The sequence below is a fragment of the Scomber scombrus genome, chromosome 6, assembly GCF_963691925.1.
Source record: "Scomber scombrus chromosome 6, fScoSco1.1, whole genome shotgun sequence".
In the NCBI taxonomy this organism is placed as follows: domain Eukaryota; kingdom Metazoa; phylum Chordata; class Actinopteri; order Scombriformes; family Scombridae; genus Scomber; species Scomber scombrus.
The window spans coordinates 32272765-32295298 of NC_084975.1; the positions used below are offsets into that span (position 1 = coordinate 32272765).

Below are 22534 nucleotides of genomic sequence, written 5' to 3' on the forward strand. Positions count from 1 at the left end.
ATTTATTTCACCGATTTTCTTTGACAGCATAAAAACAGCTGTCATCAACATTATGTGCGACCATTAGACCATTGCACATTGAAAACAGCACAATATCCCAATTTAAAGACATTTAATAACACTCATACTGAAGCAGGCTTTACCTACTGGCTTCACACTTTAGAATAAAATGAAAACATTATTTATACATGGAAATAACAACTCAAGAGACTGATAAAAATGCATCACTCACAACACACATGAATAATTTAGATATTTATAAATGCACCTTTGATTGACATTTTAGCAGAGGGCAGTGGGGGCTGCAAGAACACCAGGAGACCTAAAGAGACCTAAACCTAAAACAGAGCATTTTATTTTAAACACTACAATTATTTTGTGCGTTTGATCTAGTTTAAATAGCTCTCCTTTAACCCTTACATAATACTCTGGGTTAAATTATCTCCGTATCTATTGACATGTGTTTTAGTGAAATGAATAGTTCATAGTTTTTATAAAGATTTCTTTTTATGATGTAGCAGTGAAGACTGATGGCTCTAATGGTTCTACAATAAACCCCACACTTCCATAAAGTTCTTGTTATTTTCACTTTACATTAAATACATTAACATCATTATTACTATGTTATATGTTCATGTCTTAGGTAAAATAGGACATGATATTGTGTGATAGGAGATGTTTAGTGATGTAAAAGCTAAAAAAATACACTCTCTCTGCTCTCTGAAACATGAATCAAGGTTTAATCACATTTATTGATCAGTCAGATTGATTATTGATGCTTTCTAAACATCTGTGGTTCATATTTGGTATAAATGCTTTTTATGAGGGGATTCTTAGACTGGGTCAAAACTGAGCCAAAACATACTGCGAGGGTGTAGAATATGAACAGTATGTGAGGGTTATAAGAGCCAGCAGTAAGGAGATAATGATGAGGTATATTAAAACTATAAAGCTGTGTGGTGTTTAAATTTAAATGAAGTGTTCAGAACTTCTGTGGTGGACCAGAGTGAGTCAATGAAGTGATGCAAGTGACTGAAACTAAGTTATTAAACTATATTTATTATGTAGAATGAAAGAAAGAAAAATGTGTGACAATGGTTGTTAGTCAGTTGCAAGTAGAATTGGGGACAGTTGAAGGAAAAAGAGCACACACATTACCTCAGGAAGCAATCAGGAAGCTTTTACAACCTCACTCATCTACACTTCCTAATACAGAGCAATATTATAACAGGAATGCTATCATTTTGCAAAGATGACTATAAATTGTAGAACAATTCATTCAATCTGTTAATACTGCCTGAACCCACATCAAGTGCATGAGAGAATGGCGTCATTCACGTGGATGTGGTATATTATAAACAGGATTATGGCTCAGGGATGAAAGATAAAGTAATGTGGTGGGTAGATTTTTAGTTGCTTAACTCACAGGCTAATCCTTACTAATGAGGTGCAGGCTAGCTCCTGAAGCACAATGGAGATTATATTAGGACATTATTCCTACTGCAACGTGTGTGTGTGTGTGTGTTTAAGATTTGATTGTGTTGGACTTGATAGACTTTTGAAACATTTGAGAGAGGACAGTCAGATGAAAAGTGAATGTTGGAACTTAAGTGTTTAAACTAATTTCCTCTAGTTTCCTCTCTCTGGACTCTATCTGTCTTCCACATCTTCCATCCACTGCCCTCTCCCTCTCTTTCTCTCTCCCAGACCACTGAGTTAATCTGATTACACTAGCAGCTGTCTGTGATTCTCAACAACAATAGCAGCCTGCTAAACAGCAGATTAGCATCATTACATCATGAATTATGCAAGACATAGAGACACAGCAAGAGTAGGTGCTCTGAGACGCAACAAAGCAGCAGCGTAGTACACAATGATCAGTCACGTAATTCGTGACAGAAGAATGAAGATGGATGGATGGATGGACTACACAGAACAAGGAATAGGAAGAGAAATTCATTTGTTTTATCCAAGTCAACAGATAGCTCAGTGCCACACAACTCATTAGTGATTATGCTAGATATATACTCTTCATTAAATCGTTGCACAAACAACAGATGCAGTAAATAGAGTCAACTTTAAATTACAATATATCACTTAACCAATATTATCGGCCGATATTGGCCTATCAGATATATCAGTATCGGTATATATGTCTTCATATATGCACCGATGTTTTTTTAAGGTTATATAGGCAGCATTATATGCATGTCTTTTTTAGTTTAAAAAAAAAATGAAATGTTATTAGTTTACACGTACACAAAGGATACAGATTATACACTAATAGACAACATGAAACCCTCAGGTGGGCTTATTGTAGGATCTCTCCAGCGTGAGGGTTACATTAAAGGAAAAAGAGAAAACTAAGAAGAGAGATTAGATAGAGAGATTAGATAGAGAGATACAGTTGCACAAAGAAAGAAAATTAGGATTAGTCGTTTGTTTACAAAGATAAGCCATAAGGATAATATTGCAACAATAAAAACAACCCTTTTACAGCTTTCTTAAAATGTGCAGGTTATATTTTTTGTTGTATGTGTTTGTTATATGTTTTTTTAATTTATAGTCATTTATAATGATTAAATTCCCAGTGTAGTTTAATGTTTCAGTCATTTTATACATGTACAAATCACAGCCTCCATTACATATGTTTGTCACAAGTGATTGATAACCACATTACAAAAAATGTATCTATGTACGTATTCTGATTATCGGCCGATATCAATATTGGAATTTTTTTAACTCCTTAATATCGGTATCGGCATCAGCTCCAAAAATCCAGTAGCGGGCGGGCCGATAAGTGAAGTGATTTTATAAGTGCACACATCCATTTTTACACTCATGAACTCATTTCTAAACTTCATCTTCTTTGATTGATACAGTAAATGAAGTCAGTGGTTCATCTTCTAGTCCACTAACTATTTCCTGCTAGATGGAGAGGAGATTAGATGATTGGAGCAGAAAAAGCTGAGCAATCACATCACTTTATAATGACTACAGCCTGACTGATACAGATATTAGTAGTAGGTAGTAGAACAATTCTGATATGTGCTTATCAAACCCTTGTGACAAAGATATGTAGTGACATCATACTATTTTACAGTTTAACTATGAATTTGTATAAAAAGACATCAGTGCACTGAAACAGTAAACTTGACTGTGAATTTAATTATAAATAATTATAAATAAGAAATGACATAGAACACAAAAACATACGTACATATATATTTACATCTATGTCAGCCACATGCCTCAAAACGCTTGGGGGGCTCTTTCATATCATCTCTACTGTCCCTACTGTTTAATCCCAGGAACATGTTTATTGTTTACTGTATATAGTATTTAGACATTGTTTATTGTATATAGAATTGTATTTTATTATATTTTTTTATCATTACAAGGATACTGTTGTGTACATTTTGAATTTCCCCTAGGGGGATCAATAAAGTTAATCTTTCCTTACCTTAAACTTGGATTAAGGAAAAGTATCAAATATACATAAAATGCTGCCTATATAATTTTAAAGAATAAAAAAAAAACGGCACGTATCGGTCAATATATATGTCGATACCGACATCTGTTATAGGCCAATATCGGCTGGTAATATCAGCAGACCAATATATCAGTTGAGCTCTAGTAAATGGGTCTGAAATTGGTTCAGTTGATCTGTGCTGCATGGTTCCTCATCACTTCCTGTCACACCCAAAACAGCATCACTTCAGTGTGATCTGCGTGCACTGTAATCACTCCATCATCAGCCTTTTAAGTACTTAATCTGTGTGCTGTGTTCCTGATCTGTTAGTTTGGATCTAAGTGTGAGACATTCAGAAAGCTTCTTTTAGTCTCTGTAACAGATTGTTTGCTCGGGACACACATAGCCCATTTCCTCCATTGTTTCATGAGTTACAAGACTAGTTAGAGGTGTTGCTACAGATTTATATTTACATTGAATGTTTGCTTCATTTAATCAGCTACAACAGAAATGCCATGCTGTCACTTCCTCTTACAAGTTACAAGATTGGAATTACATACATACACAATTTAAATTTTGAAAAAGCCTCGGCTACTATTTTAGGAAAGGGGCTGAATCCATATGCAAATACCTGCAACACACTGACTCAATGTTTTATGTCCTCTTCTATGTCTGCATTAAAAACTAATGGCAAAAAATATTATTAAATAATAAGTCAGCAATCAAGTAAGAAGAAGATTTCCTTAGATTGAATGAACTCTCAACATGCCTGCTTCACCACAGATGGTACTATTCCAAAAGAAAACTTCATCATTTATGTTCTGATGTGATACGAGTCAAACAAAACCAACAGATGAAAATATAAACGGCCATAATTACCAGAGGGAAATATGCTGATTGTCAAATGAATAAATAATTCCTGATATATTAATTTATTAATTCAAAAAGTGTATCATATTAATCTGATTATTCCTGGAAGTGCATCATCAGATATTCACAGTCTAGACAATGATGTGTTCAGATAACACAGATCAGATCACAACATCAGAACATCAGATATTCTTTTGGATAAGATAATAAGATAAAGCACCGGTGTGAAACCAACTTTACACAGAGTGTTGCATTAGGAGTTGTTTGTGGCATTAATGTTGCTAGTGAAAGTCTATTTATAGTGAGTGTGTTAGAGTCAGTCAACTATACAAGTGTTTGGTTAGTCCAGTTTACTGAAAGCTTGTGTAACGTGTGTTTCTACCAGGGAGGAAATCAATTCAAAGCGTTTTCTGACATCTCTGCTGCAGAAACAGAATATTACAACTGCCAGTTACTCTGTCACATGATCAGGAGCTCAAAACACAAACAGGCAGTCATATAAATGCTATCAATCATTTTGGATCACTTCCAAGAGCCTGCTAGGAGAGTGTCTGAGTTACTGTACTATGATGTAAGTTATATTCAGAGAGCATTTTTTCTATTAACAGGTGTTGGCCTTTATAAGCCTTATAACCAGGGTCTCCTTATATTTGGGTTAATATGTTATTTAGGAATCAATTATTTTAGAACGTCTGAGGTTTAAATGATATTTTTATTTATGATTTGGGATTGTTCATTTGTGCGGGAAGGAAAAAAATCAATACACTGACAGCTGAACATTTTCAGCTGCCTTTATGAAAAAATGAATTCCTGAGGTTAACTTTCCATATAGACAATCTAGCACCCACGACAGCACTTATTATTAGAAACTGAGACCTTGATGAGCATCCAACAAATTACAACTCCCATGAAAATGTAGTTTTGTTCTTCTGGGTTACATTTTTTCAGCTGTAATCTCTGGTTCGTTCTGCTGTTCATCGAAGGCTAAGAAAAAAACTGAAACATTCATCAAAAAACAATGTAATATTGCTTTTTAATAAATGACCATCCTTGTCTTCATGACATACTGTTTAGTAAACGCTATCTTTAAGCTGACGGCCAATTTCTTTTATCAACTGCAGCATCCATGGATCTAAAATGACCTGTCAAACAGTAATCTGCAGCCCTAGATACAGCAAACTGTGATGTGATGGCTTTATGATGTCTTCTCTTTGCCTACCTACACTGCACTGTCTAATTAAGCAGACATGCCCCAGAAAATATTCAAAACACAGCACACCTACCTCAGGGGACAGAACGGTTTAAAAAAGCAGGCGGGCAAAGAATCATCAGGTGGTGCTGTGTATGATGATTAAACATGTTTGATGTGGAGAACAAAGACCTTCCCTGCAGCTGTGCACAGCCCCTGTCTCTCTCTCTCTCTCTCTCTGCCACCCACACTTACACACACACACACACACACACACACACACACACACACACACACACACACACACACACACACACACCAGCACACAACACTTGAAAGCTAGAGGAGCAGCCAACAGGTAGAGCACTTAGAAATGTCTGTTCTCATCCCAAGCTGTTGTATGAGTTCCAGTGACAGTTGGAGGTAAATAGAAGCACTATTTATTCTTTCTGATAAATTGTCTCTCTTACCTTTCTTGGTTATGATGATGCGGAGCAGCGGATTGGCTAACGACACGGCTTTGTGGAAGTTGTCGTCGTTATTGATTGGGAGGAGGTCTCCATGGTCGTCTGCGTATCCCAGCAGCACATCTACACCGGGGATGCGATGGATGGTTTGGAGGAGGCGGTAGAACTCCTGGAAGCCACCCGGGCCGTTCCTCTTCAGAGCGAAGCGACGGTATTCTGCTTCAAACTGCAAACAGGACGATAAACACATGCATCAAGTAGTGTTTCCCACTGGATATATCTATGGGGGATGACTGAGGATCAACTTGACTTAATACACCTACAGCTCAGATTACTATCAGTATTTATAGATTACAATTTCATTTAAATACAATATTTTATTGCTATTTTAGCTATTTTAAACATCTGGCTACAACCACTAATAACAATAATAATATATAAATTCTATGTGTGAATACAAACATGTCTGAATGTGGACAAAACAGGGTAATATGTGAGCTAAATTGCCCTTTTTGGTACTCCTGCTGGTGAGTATGAGTACTGATTAATAACTGCTGAATGGGGAGAGTGCACTGGGGTTACACTGGAATGACGTTAAAATTAAAACCATACATTTTTGTGTCAGTGTTAAGGGGGAATTATTCTTTTAAAAAACATACACATATTCAAATATACATCAGTGTAAAGTGATAATGTTATCATGTATTCTGGTTTTAAGAAGCATTCTCAGAGCAGACATCCAACACTGAGTGGTTTTGTACAAGCAAGATTGAAAATTAGAACAGCACGCACAATGAGAGTGAAGGGATGCTGGTTCAATCCTCTTTTCCTCTGCTCTACATGTCCTTGAGCATGACACTGAACCTTAAACCATCTCATGTACAGCACCAGTCAGAAGTGTGGACACACTTTCTCATTGATGTGAATGGAAAGATGTACCTGTCACCTTCATCCAGGGTATCTGCACATTTTTAAGTACAAATGTAATAACTTTTAAGACCTTTTTAAAACCTTAATACCATTGCTGAGACTTATAATAATGCAAAAGCAGGATGTTACTGTTGTAGTGGGTTGAAATGGAGCTCATTTTGAAGTCATTTGTATAGGACTTTAACTAATGATTAGTTTCATTATAACGATTATTATTGATAAGTTGATTTGTTGGTTACGTAAAAAAATAAACTGAATAAATATTATTAGGCTTATTCACTCTGCTCCAAACCAGATCAAATGTAATACCTTAACTCCTACAATTCCAAACATTTTAAGACATTTTTAGACCTTGAGTATCGATACCTACATTTAAAACATTTAAGACTTTTTTAAGGATACACGTAGACCCTGCCTGCATCACTTCAACCATCACGTGATTATTATGACTAGTCAATCAGTCTACATAACCAAACAGATTGTCATGGATATCAAGCAGGAAAAAAAAAAGTGTGCATGCTCGTGGTAATACAAACAAAGCTTTCACTCACAACATCAAGTAATCTCAGGAGAACTTTGTACCAAGCTTCACATTCCTACTGATGAGAGGAGATTTGCAAACACTTTGTTTTTCACCCTCAACTCTGACTCTCACCAGACCTGCTAGCTTTCAATGAGGTCTTCCATCAGCACCAGGTATAGGTGTAGGTGTAGCTATCACATACTCACTGCAGTAAGCTCCTAGGCATTTCACTTTTCCGGTTCAATTGTACATGTTTCAGTGAACCCTTGTTTCTACATGGTTGAATACCTAATGTGAATGCAGTTATGCTGGATCCAACATCCAGTTTGTTGAGAACACATGACATCAGAGCCTAAAGCATAATTGTACCACAGCCAACATTTTTTAGATTTTAAACATATTTCTTCCAGAGATAAATGCAGGAGTATATAAAGGGTGAGAATGTGCTCTGCCTGATTTAACAAAATGCTCCAATTCTTAAAACTCTCAAGCATTCTGTATCTCTACCTTTGTTCTTTTCCACTGTGGTCAAGTTGGGCATGTTCTCAACTCATCTTGTGGAATCTAAAAAAGCTTCTCTCATCAACAGCTCAGTGTCTCTATTGTTCTCTGGAGCTGCCAGGACAGGTAAAGCATTTGTGCTACAGGATACAGTGTGCATGTGTCACTATTTCACATACCTCTTTATTGATTCATTCTTGCATAGCCTTCTTAAAGGTACACAAAGGTATACACTGGATATGCTCATCCACACAGCTACATTCACTCTCCATCACTGAACTCTCTGAGGATTGAATGCTGGGAATGTATCAGTTACATCAATTATTTCATTTCCACTGCTCTCCTTCAAAGTGGAGTAGTATGCACATTGACTGCATATAAACATGGACGACGTGACTTCAACTCAATTCAATTCGCTAAGTAGGAAGTGGAGACAAAATATCTACTCTCCAAAAGCTTCCATCTTGCTGTGATGTCATTTGGAGCCAGAGCCTGCACAGTAGAATTGAGCAGCGGGACTCACCACTTTAGCTGTCCTGCCACCTGATAGAAGTTTGAGAGTGGCTGTCACAGCTGTCAATCATGATGTCACGCTCCCTTTTTATATCTATAAATAACTAAGTAAAAACAAACGTATAAGAAAAATAGCAGCGTGATAACAATGACCTAAAATAACAGAAACCATCTATGGGAAAACATTATTTGAAGTGTACTTTGATATTTTAGTTTGGCTCATGTCCCATCCACTAACAATAGGGCCGTTTCCACTGCAGGAACTTTGGGGTAATTTTACGGGGTTGTGACCGTTGGCTCTTGTCTCCATAGCAGGAACCGCCTCTGAAGGACAATCTCCTGAAACTTTTACGGGGGCAAAAACAAGTCCTTGCCTCGGGGTAGGTACGGAAAATTCCTGGGTGGGGCTTGAGGTTGACACGGTACTGATTGGGTATATTCAAAGCGGGATGTGACGTCAACACAAAAGCGCCAAAATAAGCGTTTTTAAAACCCAGTAGCAGAAAAGTAGTAGTAGAAGATGGAGATGGACAAAAAGACGTATGTTGACATCCTCGTTGTTGTTTTCTTTGTTGAGTTGTTATGCTTTTGGTGCGTCGCCTCGGTGACGTCACGGTCAAAACTGTCGCACAATCATTACGCGGCGATGGAAAGTGTAGCAGAATGATTAGGTCACCTCCAGACTTAGGTGGGTCCTATCAAGGTCCTACTCTGCAATGGAGACATAACAGCTGAGAGGACCGAGTGAGAGGACGTTCTTGTAAAATTCCTGCCGCCGGCGAGATTTATGACCTTTACTACAGCCAGAACAGGAAGTTAATTTGGGTGGGGAGATGCTTTCTGGCAGTGTCCGAAATTCATTTCTTGACTCACCTGCCAAGAGGACTGCTAGATGAATATATCCACTGGCACAGCATGTTTTTATTGAATCACATATATATTTGTTTCAGATAATGAGATATCAAGTTGAATACTGTAGTTAACAGCAGACACTTGGCAGCAAGTGACAGTTTAGTGTAGAGCTGTGATGTGGATTAGCTGATGTCCTGTACAGCAAACAGAGCTGTGAAACTGAAAGCACTACAGATGGTCTGTGGTTGGCGTTCCGTCCCTCAGAACATCTCGAGCCCTACAGTTTCACAACACTGTTTACACACGCTTGAAAAACACATGGTGCATGTGTCTACATTGTAAAGGGAAAAACATGAGTAATTTCATCTAGATATCATGCCAGATATTTTATTCCATGACTATTTTGGTAAAAACATTTCCCCACCACTGTGGCTGATAGTCTTCCAAACTGAAAATCTACTTGCATTTGGTGCTTGGCGGGTGTTAAAATCCTTCATGAAAAAATGTCTATCTAGTTAAAAGATGATTTAGTGACATCTAGCAGTGAAGTTACAGATTGTAACCCGTCACCCTCACCCTCCCTCCCAAGGGAACCAACAGTAGATGCGAAACACACAGAAAAAGCTAAAAAGCTGTTGTTTAATTTGTCCACACAGGGCTTCTGTAGAAACACAAAAATTCTTACTGTCAGGTGATCATACACTAATTAAAGCATACTTATGAACATTATATTCCATATCTGATAAATCTGTTGCACCACGTGCCACTAAATTCTGCACACTGCTCCATTAAATAGACAAGTAAAGGCAGCTTTCTGTAAATATGTGAAAGGCTTAACAGGCTGAACTCACAGTGTAGGTATGCGTGAAAGTGTGCATGTAAATAGAACCATTATCTATACTATATTGGAACAGTTGCAATCTTTATAATTCAGATTAGGCTGAAAAAATAATCTGCTTGTTAATTCTTGGTACCACTGGTTCTCATTATTCTAAACTTAGTGAGATGAGTATTGATCACAACATCCCTTCCAAATCCTGAAAACCTTGCCCTCGATTGCAATCTAAGTGCTGAAAGGTGACGCGCTGAGTCATCATTATCTCATTTGAATACTTCCTGTCATTTGCATGATGTCAACAAAAAAAAAGGATTCAACATCAACAGCTGTACAGTGACAGTGAATACAACTACAGTGGTTTGCGTTTAGAACAGGACATGTGAGAATTGAGGGTGGGGGCTGGGGGTAAGGGGTCAGGGGGGAGGGGCAATTGCCACTTTCGGTTTCAGTGTGAATGGCTCTTCTTCCTCACTGTCCATTTGCCCTGCATGTGTTTATTCTAAAAAAAAAAAGTACTCATACAGTAGTGGTAATGGCAGTGGTAATATTTCATACTGTGCATGTATATGACTTACTATATTACAGCATCACGTGTGGCAGCTATTTGAATCATGATGCCTGTCATGCAGATTGTTTCTGGACACTATTGTTTCTCATTTAGGATAAAGCAGCTACACAAAGCTTACATGCAAGTGCAGCTTTACATAACTAACAATATGGCTGCAGTACTGTATGAATGCCCTAAAGCTGCAAATGATGTGTATGTTTGTTTGATTACTATTGTGGGTTTAAATAAGGAACCTCTGTCACATCACAGAAATGGCAAATTTGTTATAAACCAAACTTCACACTTTATAAATGCCTGAAATGTTCTTTTTTTAATATTAACTATGAAGAGGTTTCACAATGATACTGTACCGCTGCAATGACCTGAAGTGTTTTAGTGTAAGGAGGACACATGAAACACTTAGTGTAGCCTATATTTTGAAAGTGAACTCCAAGGAATAATAAGCACATGATATATCATATATCATGAGCATGATGATAAACAATCAGAAGGCTAAATTTCCAATAGAATGCATTTTATCTTATATTAGTAGCACACCTGATGAGTTTTAACTGTTAAACTAACTATATACGACCATCAGATAATATTTTGTATAATATGCTCTAATTTATTGTATTGATTGTGTAATATGTCATCTATTTATGCTTGATTGTTGGTTTTATTGTGTTTTGTGTATATTATTCTCTTAACATTGCATTGTGTGAAGCACCTGGTAACTTCGGTTTTGAAAGGTGCTATAGAAATAAAGTTTATTATGACTATGATTATGATTATGATTATTATTAGAGGCACAAAAAAAACACTAAACACTCAGATAAAGTAGCTATTAGCCCACTTTAAAACTGAGTGGTTAGTTACAGTAAATATGGCATTAACACCTGCTGTTACATATTTGATTATACTGCCACTAGCACGCAGAGTAGAGTCCTGACGCATGTCATTGAATGAAACGCTACAGAGACGCTAGCAGAGAGGAGAGGAGATCCTGCGGAGATGGAGTAGCAGGATGTGTGTTTGAACACAGAGGGGGAAGGCGGCGGCGGCGGCGGCGGAATAAATGCGGAATGAAACGGAGCAGAGTACGATAGGTCTGCCTGCTGACAGTAACCCAGGCCGCTGTGAGCTGCACTCCAACCTTTTTTTTTTCCCTCCGTCACACAGAAGAATGTACCAACACGACCACCGTTGGACAGTAAAACATAAGCGTCATGGAGACACATCACGTATCTTCTCTGAACGACAGGAGAAGGTAATGTCGCTGTTGTCAGCAGAAAGCAAGACGTTGTCTCCTCTCGTAACCGTTTAAATACCTGTCAAGAGAAGCTCGTTACAACGCTTACTTACTTTGCTCTTGACCTCAACCACGTTGTCGGTGAGTTTTAACGGCGTCCGGTGCTGCTGCTGCTGTCTTGACATTCTGCTCCCCGGTTGGCTGCTTGTCTGAGGCACTGCGGATAAAACCATCCACAGCAATACCGCTGGTTGTTTCCTCCGCTGTCCTCGGGAAGAAAATAAATAATAAAAAAAAAACAATAGAGAGAGAGAGAGAGAGAGAGAGCAGGCGGTGAGCGGTGCGTTCACCTGTCTTTGTTAATGTTTACTACTACGACACTAGCCGAGGGAGAGAAAAAAAAAAAAACAACAACACGAGCCTCGTCTCGCGCCGTCCTGTGTCAGCGCGCGCTTACGACACGCACACAAACGCCACACAGCACTTGTATCAGGTGGAGTCCGGTAAATCCAGTGTGGGATGAGAGGTGTGAGGAATCCAGTATGACTCGCCCTCCTCCTCCGAAACCTGCTCCAGCCTACTCACACTGCAGGGGGGGGCGGGACATGACGCTGGAGGAATAACACCACCATACTACTATGCTCTCTAATAGCTCATATTGTCCCCACTGGTAGCGTGTGTTAATGCCAGGGGCGACTCTAGGATCAGACCTTTAGGGGGGCTCAGCTCCTAATGACAATTTAACATACAATGCCCTGCAAGTGTTCAAACCCCCTGCTAAATTACTCAATTTACTGGATAACATAAATTACAACAATAAATATGAATACATAGTAGAGTGGTCTACTATAATGTATAATAATACTGGTTTAGAATAAACAATCACAGATTTCTACAGAGAGGAGCCTGAAATAGTTAACAAACCCTGAGGGAAAGACAATATTAATGAAATAATTATCTAAAGTAAATTAAACCTGTTAATAAAACCATCTGGGGAAAAATACAATGATAATTTATTTATTTTTAGGGGTACTTGAGCACCCCTGAAAAAGGGTCTAAAATCGCCCCTGGTTAATACTCTAATATTAGAGCTACTGTTTATATCAGCAGCACAGCAGCTATAATATATGCCAGGGGCGATTTAAGACCCTTTTCAGGGGTGCTCAAGTACCCCTAAATATGATCTCAGCACCCCTAGAAATAAATAAATTATCATGGTTTTGTCCCCCTAAAACTTCAAATGGTTTTATTTTAACAGGTCTAATGTACTTTGGATAGTTCTGTCATTAATATTGTCTTTCCCTCAGGGTTCATTAACTATCTTAGAGTCCTCTCTGTAGAAATCTATGAATGTTTATTCTGAACCAGTATTATTATACACTGTAGTAGACCACTCTACTATGTATTAATATTTCTTGTAATTTACGTCATCCACATTTGAACACTTGCAGGGCATTGTATGTTAAATTGTCATTAGGAGCTGAGCCCTCCTAAAGGTCTGATCCTAGAATCGCTCCTGATATATGCTGCTTGTTTTTGCTGCTGCCACAACTGCTGGCTTCAAAAAGCAACTGAATAGCTACTTCATATTAACCCCTGCCAAGAGTCTTTACTAAGGCTGCAATTGACAATCTTTTGATTAATTGTCTTCTTGTTTGTTCTATAGTGTCCGAAAATGGTGAAACATGTAACAAACATTTGAATTGGAGAAGATGGATTTAGAGAATTTGGATATTTCATCTTCAAAAAGGACTCCAGACGAATGAATCATGTATCAAATGAGTTGGAGATTAATTTAATTGTTGACAACTGATTAATCGACTAGCTGCTGCTTCTAGCCAGGATGTCTCTGCCTGTTGAGGTCCAAGAAATTAACCAGTGACCATCACTGAACAAAAACACCCACCATAATCCATATATGACTTTATGTAACAAAACATGCATTTTATTAGCCCACAAACCAAAATCCATGAATTCCCCAGTGTGTGTGTGTTTGTGTGTGTGTGTGTGTGTGTGTGTGTGTGAGAGAGTGAGAGTGTGTATGTGTGTCATTGTCACATTGACTAAGCAACCCACTACACCTACATACGGTTGTCCCTCCTCATTGTAGTACTTAATCCTGTAAAGTTCACACACAGTTCAGTTATGAAGAGAATGGAATGAAAGCACAGTCAAGCAAAAAGCAAAAAGTGGAGTTTCATAGATCCTGTCTATAGTGTGTGCAGTTTCAAATTCACGAGAAGAATTACAGATGAACTGCACACAACCTTGAGGTAAAAAATCAATTTGTATTTCAATATTGAATTTGAGAATAGATACGGTCTGAGACTTGCACATTAAAGCAGCAGTTTGTGGTTGTAACGGTAGGACAGTATGAGTAGGACAATAATAGTAAAGCAAGTGCAAAGGCGGTATAAGCATTGTAGCCATTATGTACATAGATCCTGCTGTCACCTCCATCCTATGACCCCTCCCCCAACCTACCTGACCACCTCGCTTTAATGATGATGACGACATTTTTAGTCCTCTCAAAGAGCTTTTGCTTGAAAGATTACAGTCATGCACAGAACCTCAGATGACCTCTTCATTTATTGCAAATCACAGGAGCTGAGCTAATACTATTCCACTGAGAACAGGGCTCAGCTCAAGTAGCCTTTTATACTAACCTTTAGTCACATAAATGCTAATAACAAGGATACAAGGGATAACAAGGCAGTTGAAGGTCTTTCTAATGCATGTAGGGTTATGGTACAAGCGTCTGCCTGTGACCTTTGGTTCATGTGATGTTTTTGTTCTTTTAAAGCAAAGCAAAACTTCATTCAAGTGGAAACAGAATGTGCCTCACAAAGTGTGAAATAGCAAGGAAGCTGCAGCCAAAAAACAATGTAAATAGTCAAAACAGTTATAACAGGCGAATGAATACATACTAAGATACGTGAGTGTAAAAAAAAACATTAAAAGCTAAAATAATATCATTTTAAAATATATATATTAAGAATAACAGTCTAGACTACTGAGTGAAGTTTTAAAAGACATTCAGGTTGGAGCACAGTTAGCATGATTGGGTAAGATGTGGAACATATACACTGAAAGCAGCTTCGTCCTGCTCAGTTTCTCCTCCTCCAGGTTTATACTGTGTGCTAACCCATCCTAATCGCTCTCAGTACCAGCCGGTACTGGGGTCAGTGTGTGTGTGTGTGTGTGTGTGTGTGTGTGTGTGTGTGTGTGTGTGTGTGTGTGTGTGTGTGTGTCTGTGTGTGTTTGTGTGTGCGTGCATGGCAGGACCCTTACTTTCTTATGTAAGAAGCTCTAACATATAACCTTTCCAGATAAGAACGCATTCCAAAGAGAAGAAAGAACACAAGACACACTTTCTGTTTTTCACTTTCTTGCAGGTTATCTTCATCTTCTGTTGAGTTACATCAAGAATCAGTCTTTCTTGGTCTGTCCTCACCTCTTCTCTCCTTCCTCTCTTGTCTCCTTGCCATGGCACTCTGTCCTATCTTTCCCACTTCGATCTCCTCTTCCTTTCTCTACCTCCATTGCTCTTTTGTCCCTGCCACCCCTCTCCCATCTTCCTCCTCCTCCTTCAGTGATGATGGAATGTAGGAATGCAAGGAGAGTTGGAAAGGGGAGGACTTGTGTGTGTGTGTGTGTGTGTGTGTGTGTGTGTGTGTGTGTGTGTGTGTGTGTGTGTGTGTGTGTGTGTGTGTGTGTGTGTGTGTGTGTGTGTGTGTGTGTGTGTGTGGATGGGGGGGGTACGTGTAAAAGTAGACATGACAGTGATGATTCAGCCTGGGTATTGAATCATTTCTGTTTTGCTGTGATGCCTCAAGACACATCTGACAGCACCCATCTAGAGGAAATGTTTCTCCTTGTTTGGACATTTGTACTTTTTGAACATAATGTGTATAAACTGTACAGAGGTTGCTCATTACTCATCTTGACATTGACATTAATATCGAATGGATTGAATATTAAAGTGTTGAATGGAATAAAGGTGATACTGAACACATAGAAGCTCAGCAGTAGTTGGGCTGTAAAGTTTGATAATCGGAGGATGATGATGTGTATGGTTTATCCTCTTGAGAGCAAGAGTGTGCTCGACAAATTTCATATCAGTCTGCCCTTTAGATTATGAGATGTAAAGGGTGGCCAGAGAGGAGAGATCATTGAGGGCACAACAATGGAAAATGTTCAGCACAGATGTTTTCAGTAAATTTCATGGGAAGCTGCATGTTGGCAATATTTCTTGTGTAGAAGAGTACATTCAGGCACATTTTGTAGAAGAGTGCATTTTGTTGGTGTTGGAAGAAATGTCAGAGGGTCACTAGGAGGAAGCATCTCGTGGGGATCGTGAATATCTAAAGCCACATTCAGGACAGTTTTTAATGATGTCGTGCTTTGGACCAAAGTGTTGAATGGACAGACCAGCTGACTGATGTCATCACCATGTTAATATATGGTATTATGTTCTATATATGTTCTCTATATGTTAAAATAAATACATACATATACATCATTATTATTTTATTAGTATAATAATAATAATTATTGTTTATTTTCTTCCTATTACTGTATTTAAAAAAAATCTATCTGCATGTTTTTAGTTTTAATTCTGGATGTATATTTGAATGTATGTGTATACATGTGTATGTACAAATGTGTGTGTTTGTAAGTGTAAGTATGGGTGTACATATGTATATTTATTGTGTATGTATGTATATATATTAGTACTTATATGGTTAACTAGGGAACACTTATTTCTTAATTATATATATATATATATATATATATATATATATATATATATAGCCATAATTTAGAAATATATATATATATATATATATACATTTTCAAATGTATATATATATATACATTTTTCTGACATCTGTCTCAGAGATTCCTGCCTCCTTTCAATACAATGGAGGTGAATATGATTGTGTTTGTGCACTAAAACATACATGACCTTTGAAAACATCACTTTCCAGAAACAGTGTCCCTGTTACCATGAAATATACACATAACACACAGGAAGCAGGTTTCAAAGAGACTACTTTCCTACAGAAAACTATCTTCAGTGTATTCTGTGGATCATCTACAATAACAGGGAAAGACTCACCGCTGTTGGTTGTTTTAATGTCACCGAAGAAAGATATTGGTTGAGACAAGAAGTGGTTTAAAAAATATTATCATGAATTGTCCTGTATGACAAAATTATTTTTTTCCCCCAGGTCTGTATTTTTAAACTGGAGGTCTACTGTAATGTCTTTGCATGATTTACAGTTAAAAACTCATCATTTAACTCATACTGACCCTTTACACAGCCTGTCTGAAACGGGCCATTTTAGCTCTTTAAGGCCCCCTTCCAAATAAGCCCACTGTGTTTGTCACTGATTCATTCCTCACAGCCGCGTTATGATGGATCTCACGACTTTTCTCGGCAGGACCCGCCCTATACTCTGCCTGTGATTGGCTAATACTTGTTGCTTTTGTTGCGTGGGTTGGCTAAGATTGATTAGGGTTAGGCTGTATTCAGACCAAATCAGGCGGTGTGGAGAAAATGCCAGTTCCCCCTTTCATCTGAACGGGTGTTTCTCTTGACATTATATATATGTAGTCTGGTGAAGCCCAGATAGGGTTAAGCAAGTCTGAATTTGGCCACATCATTTTCTTCCAATAAATGAAATATTGTCAGCCTTAACCTTTTACCAAAACATCTTACTGTAATGAATCTTGAACAATCAGGATAAGAATGCTGGTATTACTAGTTCACTTCATAACATATCTGACATTATCAATACAAACACCTTTCACCTAAATGAGTAATCCTGTAAGTATGCAGTAAGTACTCACACTGAGTGACATTGCATTCAGGATTATGCAAAACAAAACAGAGTTTTGGAAACAACATTAAGCCTTATATCCCATCAAAGTATTGACTGTTATTTTCACCCTGAGGAGGTGGACAAAATAATATGTATTCTCCAGTCTTTTTCCCCAAGTTGCAATGATGGTCCTGTCATAGGACCACACCAACACAGTGTCATCAAATCGTGCACATGATGAGATGGAGAGGTACTGTGTGTGACTCTACTGACCTGCAGCCACACCCAGGAAACCAGATAACTCAAGCTTAATGAATTCAAACCTGACTCATAACTCAATCCCTCTGTTTTCCAGCTCTGTTTTCCAGCTCAGTGTGTGTGTGTGTGTGTGTGTGTGTGTGTGTGCGTGTGAGCGTGTGAGCAAGCGTGTGAGACAGAGATAGAGAGAAGTGTGTATGTGAGCAGGAATGTCAGCTATGTGAACTAGTCAAGTTATTGAGCCGACCTTTTACTGCTTTTAATTTAATACTTCTCTTCTCTTTTCTTCTCTTTTCTTCTCTTCTCTTTTCCATCTTTCTTATTTCATCTCTTTTTCATGTCGAATTTCTTATTCTTTTTCTTCATCTATTAGATTCTCTTTCATTTCCTCTCTTTTTTCATGTCTCTTATTTCTTCGTTTATTTTCATATCTCATTTCTTCTCTCCTTTTCTTATTATCTCTGGTAGATGTGTGTGTGTGTGTGTGTGTGTGTGTGTGTGTGTGTGTGTGTGTGTGTGTGTGTGTGTGTGTGTGTGTAATACTGTACCCATCAGCCTAATATTTTGTGCACATTAATGACTGTATGCTCAAACACCTCTCGTGGTTGCAGTGATTCACAATAGTTGAAAACCCTATCCTATAACACCATTAACTGCTGACTCTTCATTCCTCTTCAGTCAATCAAAATGTAACGTGTCACGTAACGTTTCTCCAATAGCTGACATCATGCACACCAAACATTTTCAGCTATCTATCTATCTTTTTCTTCATAAAACAAGATATGATGACTAGGGGTCCCATTTTAACAATCTATAGCGCATGGCATGAAGCGTGTGGCGCATGTGCCTTTGGGGCGTGTCCAAATCCACTTTTGCTATTTTAACGCCGGAAAAACTGGTCAATGCGCCAGTCACATGGTCCAAAAGAGATGGACTTAAGTCCCCTCATTAATCATAGGTGGGATTTGGGCGTTACACGCGGTAAACCAATCAGAGTGTCATCTCCCATTCCCTTTAATATCCAGGCACGCTGTCACTTTGCTATTATAACAGCGCATTTACCCAGCATTGCGTTTCAATAATAAAACATGAGTTACTTTTGCTGAAAAGAAATTTGACTGATGAGCTGCTAACCTCACATTTAATTCATAAAAAGGAAGAATATGGAGATATAACCAACCAGTCTGATGAGTGTAGAGGTGTGTGTGGCTATACTGTAGCAGTCTGATGAGTGTAGAGGTGTGTGTGGTTATACTGTAGCAGTCTGGTGTCATCAGCTGATTTAATAAACAGTGAGTGGCTGTGCGTGATGGCACTGCGCTCTGTGAAGCATCTCAGAGGCTACAGAGGTTGTTAGGACTGACCGCAGCGGCACTCTCCTTTCTTTTTTTCTTTTTTTTACAATTAATTAAATCTGATAAATATTATGACTAACTAATATGACTTGTATTTTAAAAATGTTGATGTACATCATAATATGAATTCACATTGTAGTCGTTTTATTTGTGATGTTTTGCATGTTTGTGTGCTGCTGTGCGTCCGTGTGCGTAACTAGCACAGTGTCTAGGCTAGGCTAATAATGAATCTGTTGCAGGTCACATTTTAACCTTTTTTGTGGCTCAAAAAATGACAACCAAAGAAAAATGTGGTCTCATCTTGAACTTGAGCATAAACAGATTAATTCCATGAACAAGACAAGATGAATAAATCCCTGGTTTTGTTGGCTTCACAACCATCTTGACTGTAAAGGAGCCTCGAAGGACAATTGAGTGAGATTCAACTCTCCTTTTATTTTGTGTGGTGTGTTACAACAAAATGTTCTCAATAAATAATGACATTTAAATAGAATTGAATTGGGAAATTGTATATAGACTGTATTAATTTGATACAGTTAGGTTAACCCTGGAGGACAATTATACTACAAATCACTGAATGGTTTAGGTCCAGAATATGTTAATGACATGTTGATAGAATATAAACTCAGTAGGACTCTGAGGTCTTGAAGGCATCTTAAAGGAAACTTAGGTTTTTTCCCCCGTGATATGTTTTTGTTCCCTTTAACCTGTCTTATTGTTATTCCAGTCAACCCAGTCTTGTGAAGCTGATATCAGTCACTGCTCATGAAAACCACTATTCTATTCCAAAGACATTATCTTACATACTTGAGTGAGGTGAGACTATGAGTATGACAATGAGGACTTTATTTAGTCCTATGAGTCACATGCCTCACTCTGCAAGGTGCGTTAAATCCAGTCCAGCTCATGTATGTGTGTTATGTGTGGTATGTCCAAGCCTCCAGTGTGGGTAGGTTTGTTTTGCATGTCGGGGCGTGACAGGTGTCGATGCTGAAGGACAGGTTTTTATCTGTGTCAGGTGGCTTCATTCATTCCTGGCTGGCCTCCGGTTTAACAATACAGGGTGGATCTCTCTCTATCTCTCTCTCTCGCCCACAGACACACAGACACACACACACACACACGCACACGTACAGACATACAATAGCAAGTGAATCAGGCCTGTTGCCAGCTTGTCACAGCATGATCTGCATACCAGTGTGTCTGCCTGCACCATAGATGATTGAATGATTGCTTTATTGCTTGTTTAAAGGAACTGTCTCTCCAGTGACAGCCTAAAAATACATTTTAAACTCACGCGTAGAATCTGCACTCTTTTAATCTGGAGGACAAACACTGAGGTGCAGAGCAGTTTAAGCTTCAGTCAATCAAAATGTAACGTGTCACGTAACTTTTCTCCAATAGCTGACATCATGCACACCCAACATTTTCAGCTATCTACCCTTCATCAGTGTGACATATTATTTTTATACAATTTATCAAACATTCATGATTTTTTTTCTTCTTCACAAAACAAGATACACAAAGCGACTTTAAGCCTTTACTTTGTTACTGTAAGTCATTAAAATATATCAGCTTACATATATCCTTTACAGTATGTTATAAAACAACAAATGACCAAAAAAAAACCCCATTATGATGCTAATTTTGTATTTTGCCCAGAATGAACACACATTTCTTGTCTTCTCAAACAGTGTAGCAAGTTGTTTTCATATGAGGAGGCAGAACACCAGCTCTTATTTTGGTAGAAATCATCACTTTCAGTTAAATAGTTATAATTCAATTCAAGCACAGATGTTGGGTTTACTCCACATATCATTTGTTCTGTTATAATTACCTTGTGAACCATATTTTTTCCACATTGAATCTGCATGTTCTGCTATTATTTGTCTGTCTTTTCATTTTAACATGTAAATCTCAGCCAGTGTTACATGAGCGTTACTCCCTTCATATTGTTTCACCTGTGTTTGGACCACAGAAAGCAGATAATGGAACGATTGATTTTTTGATTGTGACCAGTTAACTTCAACTTCAACTTTATTTATGTAGCACTTTAAATACAGCATAGTTGATCCAGAGTGCTTCACACAGAGGAAAAACACACAAAATAAAAACACAATAAAAAAGAAATAAGAATGATGACAAAAAAATGACAACAACAACATCAAATATAAAAGCACATATGTCATATAGAGCACATGGTGAGAGCAGCACAAACCTATCGAGACTTCAGGTGAAACGCCTGTGCTGGTTTTTATTTATTTGTTTTTGTTAGGCACAGTTAACTCCAATGTTTAAAATCTTCAAATGCAAACTGACCTCTGACATTGAAAACCCATGTGTATAATCTGCACCTCACCTTCAACCTGCTTCAGCATAGCAACAAAAATGAAGGAAAGAAAGATGAAAAGCTAAAGACAAAGATGAGGAAATACGAGCTGAAAAAAAACCCCCACACAGTTTTTATAGTGCAGTAGTATTGAGATAAATCAGTTTACAGTTTACACCTGAGAACACCAGCTGCTCACGTTATCCAGATACATTCCTTTCAGTCAAAACAGGAGTCTGGAATGTTGGTGAGCTTGTCTGACTTTCAGTCTCCCAAGGCACACAGACCTCCCTCCACCTCCTGCAAACAGCCCTCACACTGTCACAAACCACATAACTAATAACACACCATCAACAAAAGCACCATGAAAGATCACTACAAGTAGTATGACAAATAGAATAAAGAACATGAGTGTACCACAAGCTATGAAACAGCTACTATTAACAACCATAAAGATGACTGAAACACACACACAGTATGAACACTAACAGTCCCACTAAAAGTATCTCAGAGGAAAATGAACTGAAACAAAGTCACCTAAGGAGAAGCCACACAGAGCACTGACCCATGTACCACAATAGGACCACACACTGTACCAACTCTAAGAACACAGAGCACCAAACACACAGAGACTCAGCTCAGTTTAATGTGACACCCTGAAGCCCAAACTAGGAGCCCCCCCCCCTCTTACCCAACATGACTCACTGACAACAGGACAAAAGGGTTCAGGCTCATGAAAAGCATTTTTCATACATTCACACAATATACTGATTCTATATGAAGCTGACTTTAATATATAGGAATTTATTT

At 38.1% G+C, this 22534-nt stretch overlaps 1 protein-coding gene across 1 annotated transcript in view; it reads right to left on the bottom strand.

Moving 5' to 3' along the window:
* The window catches only part of pard6a (par-6 family cell polarity regulator alpha), a 30395-nt gene extending 18241 nt beyond the window's left edge, over window positions 1-12154 (bottom strand). Inside the window, exons 1-2 of the mRNA XM_062421147.1 lie at window positions 12068-12154; window positions 6002-6224 (exon numbers count right to left, since the gene is read on the bottom strand). Coding sequence (XP_062277131.1) covers window positions 6002-6224; window positions 12068-12139 — 295 coding nt within the window. The 5' untranslated portion in view covers window positions 12140-12154. The remainder of the gene's footprint in view (window positions 1-6001; window positions 6225-12067) is intronic.
* Window positions 12155-22534: the final 10380 nt, after the last annotated feature.